Here is a 16,405-nt window from a genome sequence, read left to right as displayed (position 1 = left end):
GGAAAACTCTGAGCGACGCTGGAGTGTCTCCTCAAGAAGGGCTCGGGCTCGAAGGGCCTGGATCCGGAGCTCCTCCGAGCCCGGGGAAGCCTGCTGGAGTCGCTGAATGGAGGCGAGGTCCCTCCGAAGAGCTCTCTCTCTGCCCCACCACTCCTGTCGAACCTGTAGGGCTACGAGCTGGCAAATCTGGCTGGACTCCTGCAAAGCCTGCGCCACCGAATCCACCAAATCCACGCCCTCGCCCCAGTCTCTGTCCCAAAGACTGCAAATACTGCTGCGTACGTCCTCCCTCGAGAAAATGGAGTCGGGAATCCGGCAAGAGCGGGGAGGAAGGGTCTGAGCTGTCGAGTCTAATGATAAGAGCACAGGCACATGGTCGGAGAGTGTCGTCCCTGGAACTATACCCGCCTGACCGCCTCTGCTGATGGCCCAGTCACTGACATAAAATCTATCCAGCCTCTCCAAGAGTCTACCTCCTTCCCTGCGGAAGCCCCACGAGAAGTCCAGGCTCCCGTGCCACCATCGGAAGGACGGGTCTCGCCAACTGTCCCTTCCTCCTGTCGCAAAGATAAAGGAATCCCAAGCGGACTGCTCTGCCTGAGACATGTCTGTAAACTCCGGTCCTCTGCCCTGCTGGTCCTCCAAGGTCTCCAGATTGTTGAAGTCGCCTCCAACAATCCAGGAATCCATGTCTGGGAGAATCCCTGTAAGTGTCCTCCAGAAGGTAACTCTACAACGGAGATCTGTGGGAGCATAAATGTTGAGAACTCCAACTCTGGAGCCCTCCAGATCCAGGCCTACCCAAAGGGCACGGCCTGGTATCAGCGTGCCATGACCGAAAACTCCCTGGGCTGGTTCATCCCTCGCACACATTGGCTAGTATCTGGACAGACATCGTACACACTCTGATGGCCGTATGGACGGGTATGCAGGGGGACTCCCGTGCAGCCTCAGCTAGGAGGGCTTCTTTCTTCAGGGAATGGAAGGATTCTCCTTTCTTCTCTGAATCTACTACAGGGTTGAGATGGCACTTTCAGCCTCAGCCTTGGTTTCTTTCCACCTCACTCTGAGGGGGTTTTTTATTATCCTCATGATTTCATGATGTATTCCGCTTTGAGCTTGCTCTCGCGGGTTTTTGTTCTTACTTAATAGAAGTCTTTTTCATGGAAAAAAAAAAAAAAACTCCCTGGGCTAGCTGCTCGCCCACGGAGGTACAGACACCACCACTCCTCCCCATAGCACCGATCGAGGGCTCCCAATAAGTGTGAGAGCGTCCAGGGAGAATCTTCCCGCATCTACGGGAGTGAGCCGCAGAAAGCTTGTGCTCCTGGAGCAGAAGAACATCCAAACGACCAATCACTGCTGTCTGAAGTTCCTGTCTCAAGATGAGCTTCCTGGGACCACGGGTGCCGGAAGAGTGAAACCCGTTCACATTCCAGAATACGAGGTGTAGGCTCATGGTGAGGACTGGGAGGCTGCGAACAACTGTCTGCTCGCGGTCGAAGTCGAAGAAGAAGCTGACATGTCGGAGTGGAGGCGCTGACGCTTATGGGAAGGTTTGGAGGGGGAAGTGGGGTCGTCCTGCCCATCCTTCAACACCTTCAGCAAAGGCGAGAGACCTTTGGTACCATGAGCGAAAGCATTCTCGAGCCAACTCGAGATCTCTGAGGTGGACATACCATAGAAGGCGCGGAGTTTCTGAGGAGTCCAGGCTCTGACATCTTGGGGGAGGGGCCAAGACAGGGGGGGCCTGAGGATCACAATCAGTCTGAAGCGTTTGGCGGCGCAACGCCACCGCAGGCGCACGTCACCCTCGGACCACTGAGTCTCGAGAAGCTGCCCACCGGACGGGCCTATCCAGGAGCAAACCTGAGCATGTGTCTGCTCCCTGAGAGCCTCCCAGACCGAGTCGTCTGTCCAGGTCTCGGTGCCGTCGCTAAGGAACGTGAAAGCAAAGCTAGGGCCATCCCTGGGGGCCAAGGCGGCTAGCTTCCCATCCGCCCCTTTGCGGAGCAAGAAGATACTGATGTCGAGGCAAGCAGGGAAGGTCCCGAGGTCGGCCACATCCAAGTAGTCCCAGGGGCCAGATCTGTAAAAGTCGCGGGGGAGCGCTCTCTCCTGAAGCTGAGGCCCGTCGGAGTCTGCCATTGAGGGGCTAGCGGACGGAGAGGCCTGCACCGGTGATGGTGTAGACTCAGGGTGTCCTGCCAGCGGAGGGGGAGGGGGAGGAGGCTGGGGAATAGGCAACTCAGACTCCTCGGGGGCGACTAGCGGGGGAGGAGGAGGAGGGGGAGCGGGGGCTGCCCTCGACTGAGGAACCGTCTGTGCATCTAGCTCTGCGGGAGGGCTAAAAGAAACCGGGGGGGGAGAGGGATGGGGATGCTGAGAAGGAGGGGGAGAAGACTGAGGAGGACGAGGATGGGGCTGAAGCTGCGGGTCGGGAGATATGGGGGGCAGATGGGGGATGGACTGGGGCTGAACGAGAAGAGGCTGGGGAGAGGAGGAGAGGGGGACCTGAGGCTGTGGAGGGCGGACAACCGTCGAAGAAGATGCTCTCCCAGATCCCTGGGGCGGCTGCCTGTCGGGTCTCTGAGGTGCAGCTGCAGGTTGGGTAGCCTCGGCCTCTTTGCCTTTATCAGAAATCTTCTTGTTCTTTCCTCTTTTCCTTCTAACCTCAGTCCAGCCGCCAGCTAGCTCTGGTCCAGGCTCCGGCTGCCTCTGCTCCTCCTGGAGTGGCTGCCCGGAGGGGGGGGAGGGGGCGGAGAGGGGGGGGCGGGGAGGCCGAGAAGAGCTGGCGAAGCGTGGACACACAGCCGCCAGGTGCCCAAAGCCGTGACACCTCAGACACTGTCCTGGCTGTTCGGTGACCACCATCCTCTGGGTGACGCTGCCGGCATCTGTCACGATCTCGATCGCTGCTGGGAGAGTCGCAGGATCCGCCACCGCCACACGGACTCGGGGGGCTCCTGCCGTAGTCACCGCATCAGCGAACGTATCGTGCATAACCCAGCCAAAGTGGGAGCCCAGGTCCCTGACAATCGGCCGCAGCTCAGCAGCAAGACCTGGAAAAACAAGCGTCACTGGATGACGAGGTATACGAAATCGAGCATCAAAATCTGCTGCACTGAATCCACGGTACCACGGGACTATCATGATAATCTTTCCGTCCACTGACGTGGGGGAGCCAGCAATCAGGTTGCTCGCCGCTTTCGCAGTGGAGAGTTTGAGCCAGAAGATGCCCCTACCCATAAGGGCCACCTCCTCAATATGGCCGTCCTCTAGCCTGAGAGTGGACTGGACCCAGTCCCTGATGGCTGATCTGGAGGGGGAATGTCCAATGCTCTGCCATACACAGAGGTAAGGGCAAAGTCATTGGCAACCTCCTGAACCCGAGATGATTGTCGCTCTGTCAGGATGACGCGGTAGGCATCTGGAGAGGGAGGGTCCGTCTAGGCCTCCGGTTCCGGGCAGGGAGCCGCCATACCGCCAAGACAAACTGCGAGGCTTCCGGTGAGGAAGAGGCTGCTACCCAAAAAAGGGGGGGATAGAAGCGGAAGGGTGGAGCCTAGGTGTGGCGGGAAGGATGGAGGGCGGAGGCGGAGGAAGCGGGAAGGGAGGGCAGGAAGTGGAGGTGGCGCGGGGTGAAGAATTGTGGGCGGGGAGCGGGCGAGGCGGAACGAAAGCGGGGGCGGGGGGAAGGCGGAGAGGGACGAGAGGGCGGGCGGAAGGCGGAGGAAGGGGTGGGTTTTTTTTTTTTTTTTTTTTAAATATAGGTGGAACGAGGGGGCGGGGGGGGGGCGGAAGCGGAGGGCGGGAGGGGGCCCAACAGCAATGCATCGGCTCTAGTAGCATTCTCAATAAGCTGAGACATGTTGGTGGCCCTCGTTTTAGTGCAGTAGTCCCTAATTTCCTTTGGCAGCCCGCAACAATATTTTTTAATCTGTTCTAACAAGGGCACATGCCGATAAGAGCTGACTGGCAAGAGAGCGTCCCAAAACTTTTTATTGTATTCTTCCAAGTTATGACAGTTGGCTGCATCCAACTTGTGCCATGTTGTCATAACGTCTACCTCAAATGTAGTGGTCAACCAGGTAGCTGAAAACCGCTGCTTAAACTGAACCCAACTTGAGGGTGCTCTATTTTGGAGCAGCAAGTTTGTCCACCATTGTAGAGCATCCCCTTCAGGAAGGTGGCTGCCTTTCGCATTTTTGATGACTCAGTGAAGTTTCCCTCTGAGAAGGCTGCATCAAACTATTGTATAAAAGTTAAAGCCCTCAACTTGTCCCGAGCCCCATTAAAGGTCTCAAACTTTACTGCTGCCCCACCCTCCTTGTAATCTTTTACCTCTCCTTTAGGTGTCAGATTATCATACACGGGTGGCTGCAAAAATAGAGGTTGCATTGCATTCCCTCTAGCCTGTCCTGCACTGCCACTACCCACTAAAGGGTTTGTCAAACCAGCCCCAGGCATACCAAACATACCTGTAGGAGCTCCAAAGCTCACTGACCTTCCACTTTGCATACTTGGCTGCATGCGAATATTGCCATACTTCATGCTAGGCGTTGCGGGCTGCATATCCCTAGATATATTGCCTTGCATCCCTTGCATCCCAGGCTGAAAACCAATAGGGTAACTTCCAAGCATTCCTTGACCATCGTTAGCTTGACCAGACATTGCTTGAAATACTGAACCCCCACCAAAATACCTTGGAGCAAAAAGGGTTGGGGAAAGGCTTGCTGCCTCTGAAAATGAGTCCCTTGGCCTTGCATAGCCATACTAGGACCTTGAAAGGGCTGCTGCCCTGGAATTCCCCATACATATGGCATTACTGGAGGCTGTCCATCTAATGGCATCACACCAAATGGCTGTTTTAGAACCCCACAGGCTCCCCTACATGAGAATGCTTCTTTCTCTCGTTAGACATCAAAGGAGTCTGCATAAACTCAAAGAACCATGGGTCCTGCGTGAGTGTTCCCACAATGCTCATTAACTATGCCTTAAACATAGCATCATCATCCTCCGCATCCTCAGCCTCTTTTGACCCTTTTGACTGAGTGGCACTCACACCAGAATAATTTACAGCTTGCTGTGCCTCAATAGGCTCCCTCATGCATAGATTGCTCTTCTTACTCATCCTGGGAGAACTGCGCCTCCATATCCCAATCATTATCTATCAAAGACATATTTGCTTCGATTGTGCAAGGCTTGGCCTGCAGGAGTTTTTTACATTTTCACTCCGTGAGGGATTCACTGGTTGTATAGTCCCCCCACGTGGTTGTTAGCCGCAGTACCAAAGATCCCCTTGGCAGTGAGCTGGGTTTCTCTGGAACATGCTGGTTTTGCTTTCAGCCTTTTCCCGGTTTTTTCCATAACACCTTGGGGTTGTTGTTTTGTATGAAGTCTTTCAAGCATTAATAGAAGGTTCCTTTCTTTGCAAAAAAAAGACATATTTGCTGATTTTCTTCTCACTGTAAGCCAATTGTAGCAAGCAACACTTCACCAGAGACAATCACAAGTTCACCTCCTTAAGAAAGATGGTGATGTCCCGGCTACAAAACCATGAAACCAGCCTCGAGAGAGTCGAAGCCAACAAGAGGTGGTAAAACAATTAACCAGCCAAAAGCCTTCACATTAACATATTCAGCAAATACTTCAAGCATAGATTGGGGGAGCTAGAGTGTTCTTGCTCAAATACAAAGACACAGACTGGCCCCAAAGCCTCGGCGCCCCTTTTGGTATTTCTATATTAATTTGAGAGTCCAGCAAATAGGTTACACAACGACCTCAATCCCACTTGCACTCAGTGCTTTTCTCACTCTTGGTAGACATCAGTAATAACTCAAACATTAGCCCTATGACCATGGGCATCCATTTTCAGTGCAAACACCTGAAAACCTGGGAGCTGTCACTAGCAGCCCAATGCAGGACCACATACTTCCCGAACAGCTACAAGTGTCCACTGACTCACTAGGATACCCAAACAATGGGTGAAAGCATGACTGATTTGCCCACAATGTCAGAATCAACAACCTAAAATGCAAGCATTCAATGGTGATCCATTATGCCAACTAAGCTTCTCCAAAACAGCTCACAACTCAAGTGCCCATTCACAAGAGTGCAACCAACTTGTCCCATTTAACCTGAGCACATTCAACTAAGCTCACACACGAGCTCGTGCAATTCAGCCTCAATAGTGCCTTTTTCCATCTGGAATTCAGCATAGCTTGCTTGTGCACAAGTCCAAGGCCAACCGGACCAACTACAACCGCATTGAGAGCGTCGTTATGTGTGGATCAGCGGGATCATGCCTCGCCCTACAGTCCGTAGTCTTCTTGGCAGCCTGTACCAGCTGTACGGACTGTTCCGTACAGTCCCTTACGACGTTTCCTCTGCTATTTGCCTGTTCTGGCAGATTGTACGACGACGCACTTGCAGTCCGTACCACAGCGCTCTTGCCTCTTCATCCGCGTGACTTCTCCTTGCGTGAAGCAACTCTCTTACCAGCTCTCAACTTTCCACGTCGTGATCTCCTCCACGCATCCACCCCAAAATTCATTAGAGACCTCTAGGTGCTTCTAGCCAGCCCTCGTGGCATGCACATAGCCTCAGTCTTTTTAGTAGGTGCCACGTGGCACCTGCGTTTCATTTTGCCCGGGGCACGTTTTAAGTTCAAACCAATGGCCAACCTAAATCTCTAAGGTCCTTTGGCCCCTCTTGGCCCTAGACCTCTCATTACCCCGAAGGTACAATTCCCTAGGGGGAAAACTTGCACATCCACACCCCTTGGCGTTGCCAACTAGATTTCTAGGGTCGTGCCCACATGCAAGTACATAACTCACTCCTTTGTGACACTCAACTACGGACCAGAGAAGCAAAAGGAGAAGAATTCATCTCCAGAGGGTAGTAGATCTCAGAGCAAAGGCTAGTAGGGGAAATGGGCAGCTAGGAGAGTGAAAGAGAGAATGCTCTGGAACCAGAGAGAGGAAGAGAGCAAGCAGGTCTCGAGTAGGAGCGACCAACCAGCAATGAATGCCTCGGGATTCGTGCAATGTGAAACAGCCAATACAACCTGCGTCGAATCATCCGTACAGCCAGCAATTAATGCATTTCAGCTGCCTTGGTTTGCATGCCAATCAAACAGAGTGTCGTATAGTCCGTCTTGGGAAGCGTGCCAATCAACCATACTATCTGTACACCCTTGAAGATGCCTTAAAACATGTGGCACTAAATGCAAAACAGCCGCACATTTGCCTCGAGATCAGCACATGCAGTCTGTACAGCCATATGGATTGCCTCGGGGTCTGGACAGCCATACGGATTGCCTCGGAGTGCGTGAAGCAGCAAAAAGATGTGGAGAGAGACAATTTGGAAAATGCATGCCAAATCTCAACCTTGCAAAACGTGCAATTAACCAGCCCGTAATGCTTGAAGGAGGAGAGGGGGAGTGCATGAGAGGCTGCCACGTGGCCCCCTCATTAATGCTCTAACCCACCCTACCAAGGACAATGTTGGTTGCACCTTGGGCCCATCATTTAGACCCCTCCTTAATGCCTTAGTCTAGCCCTTGGACCTAGTGGGTGCACTTGGAATTTGTGACTTCTAGGAAGCTAGCACGTCCTCTAGGCCAGTCCCCTATGGCCAAACTATCCTCGGGTTTGTCCACGGGGTTTTTTGCACATGAAAATTCACCTCCCCGTGACAAGAGTTGAATACCCGAAGTTACATTATTATGAGATTGAGCAGCAGAAAGGCTATGTTACGTTATCATTTTCTCAGAATTTTCATTTTGTTGAAATACATTCATGAATCTCCAATGCATTGCATAAGAAATCCTTGGCATGATTTATGTTTTTGGTTTTGTAGGGTGCATTGGATCGTTCAATCATCCTATAATGCTTGACTGCCCTGTGTCTGGAGGTGTGCTTGGGGCACAAGCTGGAACCCTTACATTCATGGTCTGTTTATCTTTTTTATGTCCAATTTTAGACATGTTTACTGCAAACGTTGTCTGCATGCTACAGTTTCTGTAAACTTTATCACTGAGGACTTATTATTCAAGAGATGTTTGTCTTTTCCATAGGTTGGAGGCATAGAAGATGGATGCAAGGCAGCAAAACGGCTATTTAATGCTATGGGAAAACAAGTTGTCTATTGTGGAGGCTCTGGCAATGGAGCAGTAAGCATCAATATTCAACTCTAAATTACAACTCTAGCATTTGTTTGGAAAATAAGAAAGTTTTGTATGACACTCTTTTTGTGAGAGTGAAAGAAGAAGGAAAGATGCATTACCGTCTTCGGGAAGCCTCGCGGGCCTATGAGGCAAAGTACAAAACTCAGAGAGTAACTCATACAAGCCATAGTACCTTGTTGCGGTGTTCTAGAGTTATTTTAGTTTTTTTGCTGGCTGCTCCAGCAGATTTATCAAGTTATATCTGCTGTCCCCATAACATTCTCTGATGTCTATGTAAGCTCTACATTTTAGGAGTACATGCTGCTCATTTTCTACCTCCCCTGTTGGGTAGATTTTGCAGATCCTTTGTCCTCTGGGGTGGGTCTTGCCCACCTGTCCTCACCACCTCTAGATCGTGTGAACTGGTTCTGATTTTGCAGATTAGATGCCTTTTAAATATTCATAGGTCTTCCCGAGGTATTTCTGCATTCTGTAGCTGTCCATTTGAGTTAATTTCCTGTCAGTAGAACTGCAGTTTTGTCCCCGGATTTTGCCATAGTTTTTGTAGCATTTCGTGCATCACTATCTCCTTGATTTCACATGCATCTTCTTGTTATATCAACAAATGTTATGCCCCATGATTCCATCCACTTCATCCGCTTTTTATGCCATCCTGTCCTTTGCATAGCTTCCATCGCCTGGCGTGGTATCCTACTGGCAACCATCTTCTCAACTTTGTTGAGGTAAGCCATGAATTGACACATTGCCTCCCCTCTAGAGGTATCATACATGCTTCAACCAGCAGGATGGGGTAGGGAGGGTGTCTGTGCCTTCACCCTTAACTCCCCTATTAGGAAATGTTTATGTAACATTTCTTTTCTTTCCCAGAGAGTCCGAGTGCCTAAGCTGGGCATCCATAAAGGAGTAGTCTCCACAAGCATTAGTGTATAGGAATTTTCTCATTTCCCAATTCCACTGATGTGATTTCTTGCATTTATTCTGGAAGCTATATACCACTTTCAATCCTCCTAGTATTCTCCTCTCCACACATACATTCCATTTGTAGTTGTCCGTGAAATCCAGACCTAGATATCTATATGTGTTGCCTATTTCTAGGGGTTTTCCTTTGAAGTTGAGATCCACCTGTTTATTACGTGTCCCAATCACCATTATTTTTCCTTATCTATATTGACTTGCATTCTTGAGTGTCTGCAGAATTCTCTCAATGCATCTTAATGTGCTTGCAAGTTCTCCTTGTTCTTTGCGAAGAATACCACATCGTGTGCGTAGATAAGCATTAGCAATGTGTATCCTGCAATTCGCACACCCTCCTTGCTATGTTTTTTTGGCCACTCTTCCAAATCATCAATAAAGAGGCCAAAAGTGTTGGGAGATGGGGCATCCTTGCTTCACCCTTATATCATTGCTTATGACAGCTTTTCTCTTGGAACATGATTCATCCACTAGCGGCTGTGCTAGCTCTACTAAAACTCTCTCATAGAGTCGATATGTGCTTCTCTGAGTTCTAAGGGACTTCAAGTTTTTCCAGACTTTCCCACAACTTTTTATGTGGAACTGTACTGAAGGCGTTCTTGAAATCAACAAAGTAACAATAGACAACCTCCCTCTTATGTTTGGCTCCTTCTGCTGTAGCTCTTATGACCACCAAATGATCAGCCATTGGGTGTTTGGGATGAAACCCTGCTTGGGATTGTGCTCTGACCCCTTGTTCCTCCGCCCATTTGCTGTTTTTTTCTTAAGGATAGTGCCATACAGCTTTGCCACTAGGCTAGTCACCATGATTGTCTGATTATTCTTTGCCATCTTGCCCCCCTTACGGGATGGCACAATCCTACATTATGAAGGGAACCCTTCTTCTAAAGCCATATTCATAAGCCTGGTTAGAATTTTCTTTGTCTTTGTCCTCCTCAGTTATAATTGCATTTGATGCTTTTTGATACTGTAAATTGTGTTTGATTTTCTCTTCCCCATCTCTTTTGTAAAGGCTTTGACAAATCGTATCATGCTTTCCCTTGTGCTTTCCTCTTTTGAGGTCTGTTGCCATGCAATTCTGAAAGAACTTTGTGGGATGTTGTTTCAGCTCCTCAAATCTCTCAACTTGCTTGCTCTTGAGAATTATCCTGTTCTTATTCCTTACCATCTATTTATATGTTTGTGCTTTGTCTTCTTTCTCTGCTGTGTCTGCTGTTTTCCAGGCTCTATTTGCATCCCTGCAATCCTGGTCATACCAGCGATTACATGGCATTCCCGTACTCCTCCCCTTGCTTTTAGTGATTCACTTTTGGGCTGTTGACAGCAGCATTTCTGTTATGTATTTGCTCATTTCTTGACATGTAGAAGGCATTTGTCCATGTGTTATTGCTGCCTTTGTCTCCCTTTCGTAGATATGAGCCTTTTTGTAATCCATTCTTAATCTGGTATGTGTGATAGTTTTCTGTTTTTTCACAGCATTACTGGTTACCATTATGCCTATAGACATCGCCCTGTGGACAGATTGAAGAGACTCTTCCTTAAATTTGATATATTCAATCATGTGCTTTGCATGCGGGTTTGTGGCCACATAGTCAACGATGCTTGATCCTTGAGCTGCCTTGCATTTGTATCCCTCCTTGTTTTGAAAATTTGATGTGCCATTACAAATTTGCAGCCCAAAGCATCCACATAGTGTGAGTTGCCTTTCCATTTGGGTGATGTGCCATCACAGATTTGCAGTCCAAAGCATCCACATAGTGTGAGGAGTTGCCTTCCCATATGGGTGATTTCCCCGGCATCTTTTGATGTCCTTTTCCATCCTCTTCTTTCTTCATCGTCTTCCTCCACTTCCTCCATCCCTACGGGGTCTCTCCCCTTTGTGCAGTAGTTCCAAGTATCCATGGTTTCCCCTGCTTTGTGTATGGGTACATGGTGGTGGTAGTTGAAGCCGTGGCATACAACATGATTGAACATCTGTGCTAGGATTAGGGCCAAGACCTCCTGTCCATGTGCAAAGTGCTTTGTCTGTAAGCCCTCATGGTCCTTGGCTCTCCGGTTATGGAGCCGGCGTAGTGCAGCTCGCACATTCTATGCAGTGAATAAAATGCATGTGGTGTGTCTGAGGAGTCCGGACATGTCAGGTGGTGTTTGGGTGGGGATGTCATAGAGGGATGTCACATAGGGTGTGCCACACATCCTGGTCTATGATGGGAATGGGCTGCTTCCCCTCAGATAGGAGCCCTCATGCAAAGGTGAAGTCACCTCCTTGAAAAGATCGAATTACCTCATCCATCCTATGTGAGAGGAATGCCCGCCTCTTATGTCTTGTCACACTTCATGAGTCCGTTGTGCCTCATACCTCGTCAAATGTCCCAAACCTTCTCCTGCATGAGGTGAGATCTCATCCCTCCGCACTCATCACCAAACCATCATGTGGATGGCATCCTGTAGATTGGGTCATGGGGAATGATCTGGTGGCAACATCATGAATCATTGATACGAGTGTGTTCAAGGTATGGGCGAGGTCTGCATCATCTCCATTGGGGGCTGCTAGCCCATGGGACAGGTGGCTCATGTGTACTATAAAGAGCATGGTGGCAGTGTACCTGGACCGTGTGTTTGGTGGTGCAGAGGAGATGCTAAATGACAGGTATGAGTGACGGGCACCAAGAGGGGGAGGGGCGGCGGTACTGTGAAATAATGTACCTGTGTCACACAAGCCGGGGAACCCAACAAGTAGTCCATAGTGCTAGTACCTCCTCCATGTGGGAAGCAGGTAAAGGCCTTTAGATAGTGGCCATCTTTGAAGACCGTTGTATATGATGAGGTCATGTACAGCTCCCATCTCCAATAGGTGTCTCCCATATCCTGTTCAGTGCATCCTCTGAATGTCTCACTATCCGGAGTCCCTCTCTAGCTCTCTGAGGGGGTCTGACTCAAAGTAAAGCAATTCCACTTGCATGCTCCGTGTGCATGCATTGAATTCACCTAGGAATACCTCTCCTTGCTTGGAGAACTCCATGATATCATTGTATGTCATCTCATGGGCTATGACCCTGTGTCCTAACCTCATGCATGTATGATGATGTGTCCAGAGGGAAATGGCACACTCCTCCTTCCACATCACAGAGATAAGCGATCTCAGACGTGATTTGAAAAGAACTGCTACCCCTCTAGATCCTCGTATCCCACTATTCTTCCTCGTCTCCCGTCTGAAGGCTGACTCCCAAGTTTATCCTATGACTGTGGTAGTTCTCTTTCTGGACTCTCATGTGTCTTGGTGTAGAAGATCATCTCTCTGTGAGTGTAGGTCTTTGAAAAGCCTCCTGGATCCAACCATAAGGTCCCATTGCAGTTCCATACTGCCATCTTCAATAATGATGCCCCCCCACCCCCTGGCCTTGACACCATCATGTGCTATCAACATCTCTATCTTCTCCTCTCTGTGCCCTCTCTTGAATAATGACTTTCCCATCTCTGTAGACAGCCCATTACATGCACCATTTCCTCCTTGTGATGCTCCTACTACAAGAGCGTGAGATTATCATCCAAATATGTCCAGATTTCCTTTAATGTGGCTCTCATGCTCATAAAGGTGGGTCTATCCATGACAGTCCTGAATCTTTTTTACCATCAGCCTCATGGGTGCATCATCCTTCCCCATTCTCCATGCAGCCTCATAGGTGACGTTTGCACTTGTCTTGGTAATGAGTGGTTTAGTGTCTGCCATTGCGGTGTCACCCACAGCTAAGCCTCTTACTAGGACATTTAGGGCCTTATTGCTCCGTCTTTTCTCCTTCTCTAGGGTGTTGGAGATGATTGTTTTCTTTAGGTCTGATGCACCCTTCTTTACCACTTCTTTCCATTCTAGAATCTTCTCCTTTCCTTCGGGTATTTGTTGATTGAACTCTGAATGTTTGCCCTGCATATTGCCTTGAATGGCAGCCATCTCCTTCCTAAATGTCTCGTTTTCTGATTTGAGCTTTCTAGTGCCTTGTTTGTCTTCTCTTCCTCTTGTGCTTGAAGGTATTTGGCCTGCTCTTTAATTGTGCTCAACTCTTACTTTAGAGGTTGCTGAAATTCCCCCTCTTCCTGCTGTGTGCATGCTCTCGATGCTTCATTTTCTGCTTTGAGGATCGCAGTTTGGGCCTCTAGCTCCTTGATGAGTGTACCCATAATGGCCTCTATTATTCGAGCCATGTTTTCTTGCCTTTGGCTTAACTGATTCTTCCATTCTGTTTGCATGTCCTCTTTCCATTTGTTCAGCTCCTCCTGCAAATGATTCCTCAGCTTATGGCATGTTTTCATCTCCTTTGTTTTCCCAATCTGCTTTTATAGTGACTCAATGTCTGCAGCCTGCATCTTGAAAATGTCTTTAATTGCAGATACACATGTTTTGGCATTAGCATCATCAACTTTCTGTGTGTTTGCCCCAATGACACTGTACTTCTGTTCCTTCTCTCCTCGTGTTTTCTTGTCTGGTGAACTGTCCATTTTCAGGCTTCGAGTCCAGCACTTTTTGTTTACTGTTGTGTGTGAAAAATCTCTGCTGAATCTGAGTACATTTCACTTACATGTGTGGATTCTTTCAGTCCAATCCAGAGGGCACCTCTTCCGGGCTGATTTTTGGTGTGCCCTATTTCTTGTAGGTCCCTGATTGCGCTGTAGCAGGTCGAGGTGTAAAATGCAGTCCAGCACTCTTTCTAGGGCCCCCTGGGGGAAACGATTTGCAGGTAGGGTTGCTACAGCAGCTCCAGGAGGCTCAATGGCTATGGTGCAGCCTAGGTGCTGCTTGTAGCTGCTGCTACAGCCCCAAGTGGGGCTTGATGTCTACAGCCTCATCAATTACTGCCTGCTTACCAAGCCCTTTCAGAATGTGAAGTCGAGCCTTTACTTCTGCCAGTTCCAATCGTAGCTCTCTCACTGCCTGCTGCAAATAAAAAATCTGATCCTGTTGCCCAAGGATGGGTCGTTTTGAGCCTTCTTGTTGGTAATTCCGTGCATAAGGAGAGGGTGTCATGGCTGCAACTGTGGAGTACCGAGTCCTGATGGAGGTTGAAGGAGTTGAGGGGGACTTGGAGGAGAGGGTAGGCCAATCCATAATTGGCTGTTTGTTGAACCCCCTAGCTGAACCTAACCCCCGGGTTGGGTTGGGGGTGTAGCCCAACTCAGGGTTAGGGTTAGTGTGTTTGCTGCTGACGGGCTGCTAACGGGGCTGTACGAACGGAGAGGTACGGACAGAGGGGTACGGACGGGACTTTACAGGCGGGAGAGGTAGAGAAGAGAGAGAGAGAGAGAGAGAGAGAGAGAGAGAGGCTGAGCGGAGAGCCAACATAACAAAACCCTAGGGCTAAATGCCCTAAGTGGACTAAGTGTCCTAATTGACCTAGGTGGTAGATGTACTAACTGTACCAATAGACCTAGGTGGTAGATATACTTGGATTGTGACATCAAAATGCCCCCCTCACTACTAGCGAATTGGATGCCGAGATAGTAGGCAAAGACCAAGATCAGACATAGCAAATGTCTTCTGCAAATCAAGCTTAAAATCTGCAATTTGCTTAGCATGTGTCCCAGTCATAAGCATGCCATCCACATAAAGGACCAAAATCAGCAAATCTGTCCCACTCTTGGGCATGTAAAGGGTAGCCTCTGTGGGGCTGTTCTAAAAGCTAAGTCTGAGCAAATGAGTATGAATCCTAGAATACCAAGCCTGAGGTGCATGCTTCAATCCATAGAGGGTTTTCCTTAGGCGGCATACCTTGCGTTCAGATTCTTCAACCTCAAAGCCAGGAGGTTGGGAAACATAGACCTCTTCCTGCAAATGCCCATGAAGGAAAGCTGTCTCGATATCAAGCTGATGGACCTCCCAATGAAAGTGGGCAGCAAAGGCAATAACAATGCGAATAGTAGTGATCCTGGAAGTGGGAGCAACAATCTCCTCAAAGTCAATGTCTTGTTGCTGAGCATAGCCCTTCGCAACAAGACGGGCTATGTAACGGTCCACTGAACCATCAGCTTTCGGTTTAATCTTATAAACCCACTTAATTCCAATGGCATGCTTGCCAGGAGGCAAGTCACACAACTCCCAAGTGTTACTATGATAGATAGAATCCAATTCAGCTTGCATAGCCTGCAATCATTCTAAAAGGTATCTTTATGGCATAATGGCTCTTCATTGCATGCTGTAGCAACCAAAGCATAAGCAACAAAACTAGCATGCTCTTTCCGGACAGGTGCTCTAGTACGGGCTCGGCATAGGAGTATCCTGTTTGCTGTCTTTTAATGTCTGAATGAGCCAACGGGGGACCTTTTTGGGCTCTTGGATTTCAGCTCTTTCCTGGTCAAGAGCTCTGTGCACATTGTTGTGATCAATCGAAGGCATATCAGGCTGAATATCATGCTGAATATCTGGTTGCACATGTGGCTGCAAATGACTAATAGATGGAGGAGATACAACCTCAGATGGAACATCATGAAGAGCATCTGACCAAAACAAAGGCATCAAACTGTCAAAGATATTTGGGGCATCAACAACGGGCTGTTTTTGACAGTCCAGCAAAGGCATTGTGGAAGATTCATCAAACACAATATCTCGACCGACAAAACACTTGACCATGCGGGGCAGATAGAGCTTATAGCCCTTGCTCTTTGAGCTATACCCAATAAAAATGCACTTGACAGCTTTATCATCCAACTTGGTGCGTGTCTGAGAAGGCACATGGGCATATGCCAAGCATCCAAATGTCCTCATGTGAGAAATGCGAGGCTTATGACCTGTCCAAGCCTCATAAGGTGTGATAGTCTGCAATGCCTTTGTGGGACATCTGTTCAAAATGTAATTAGCTCACGTAACGGCATCCAACCACAACTTGTTAGGCAAATGCTTGCCTTTCAACATGCACCTGACCATCTCCATCACTGATCTCTTCTTCCCTCAGCCATGGGATTCAGTTGAGGAGTATAAGGCACCATGCATCGATGATGTATGCCACGTGAAGCAAAAAAAACAGTCAGAGATACAAAAACATGTAAACTCCAAGTCCAAAACTAGTGACTAATAGCTACGGAGTAGGAGTCATGAGACATATCCAAATGCCATGGTGGCTCTCGCGTGAGCTGCAAGAATGTCTTGTATCTATGTCTGTCTGGTTTTCTCACGCTGTGGTGGGGGCCGTGGTTTCCGAGCGCTTTGTATCCGGTGGGCCACATAAATAGTAACACCTCTGGTCGGGCGGTCTC

At 48.9% G+C, this 16,405-nt stretch overlaps 1 protein-coding gene across 3 annotated transcripts in view; it reads left to right on the top strand.

The window, feature by feature from the left end:
- LOC147897255 (6-phosphogluconate dehydrogenase family protein) overlaps positions 1-16,405 on the top strand; it is a 162,114-nt gene that overhangs the window by 65,926 nt on the left and 79,783 nt on the right. For all 3 annotated transcript variants that reach the window (XM_087380963.1, XM_087380962.1, XM_087380964.1), the window contains exons 4-5: positions 7,864-7,955; positions 8,081-8,176. In XM_087380963.1, the coding sequence (XP_087237089.1) occupies positions 7,864-7,955; positions 8,081-8,176 (188 nt within the window). The remainder of the gene's footprint in view (positions 1-7,863; positions 7,956-8,080; positions 8,177-16,405) is intronic.

This window comes from Dipteris shenzhenensis, chromosome 10 (genome assembly GCF_047967505.1).
Source record: "Dipteris shenzhenensis isolate YYH24624 ecotype China chromosome 10, Dip_SZ_1.0, whole genome shotgun sequence".
Taxonomy (NCBI): domain Eukaryota; kingdom Viridiplantae; phylum Streptophyta; class Polypodiopsida; order Gleicheniales; family Dipteridaceae; genus Dipteris; species Dipteris shenzhenensis.
This window is presented reverse-complemented; position numbering and strand designations above follow the sequence as displayed.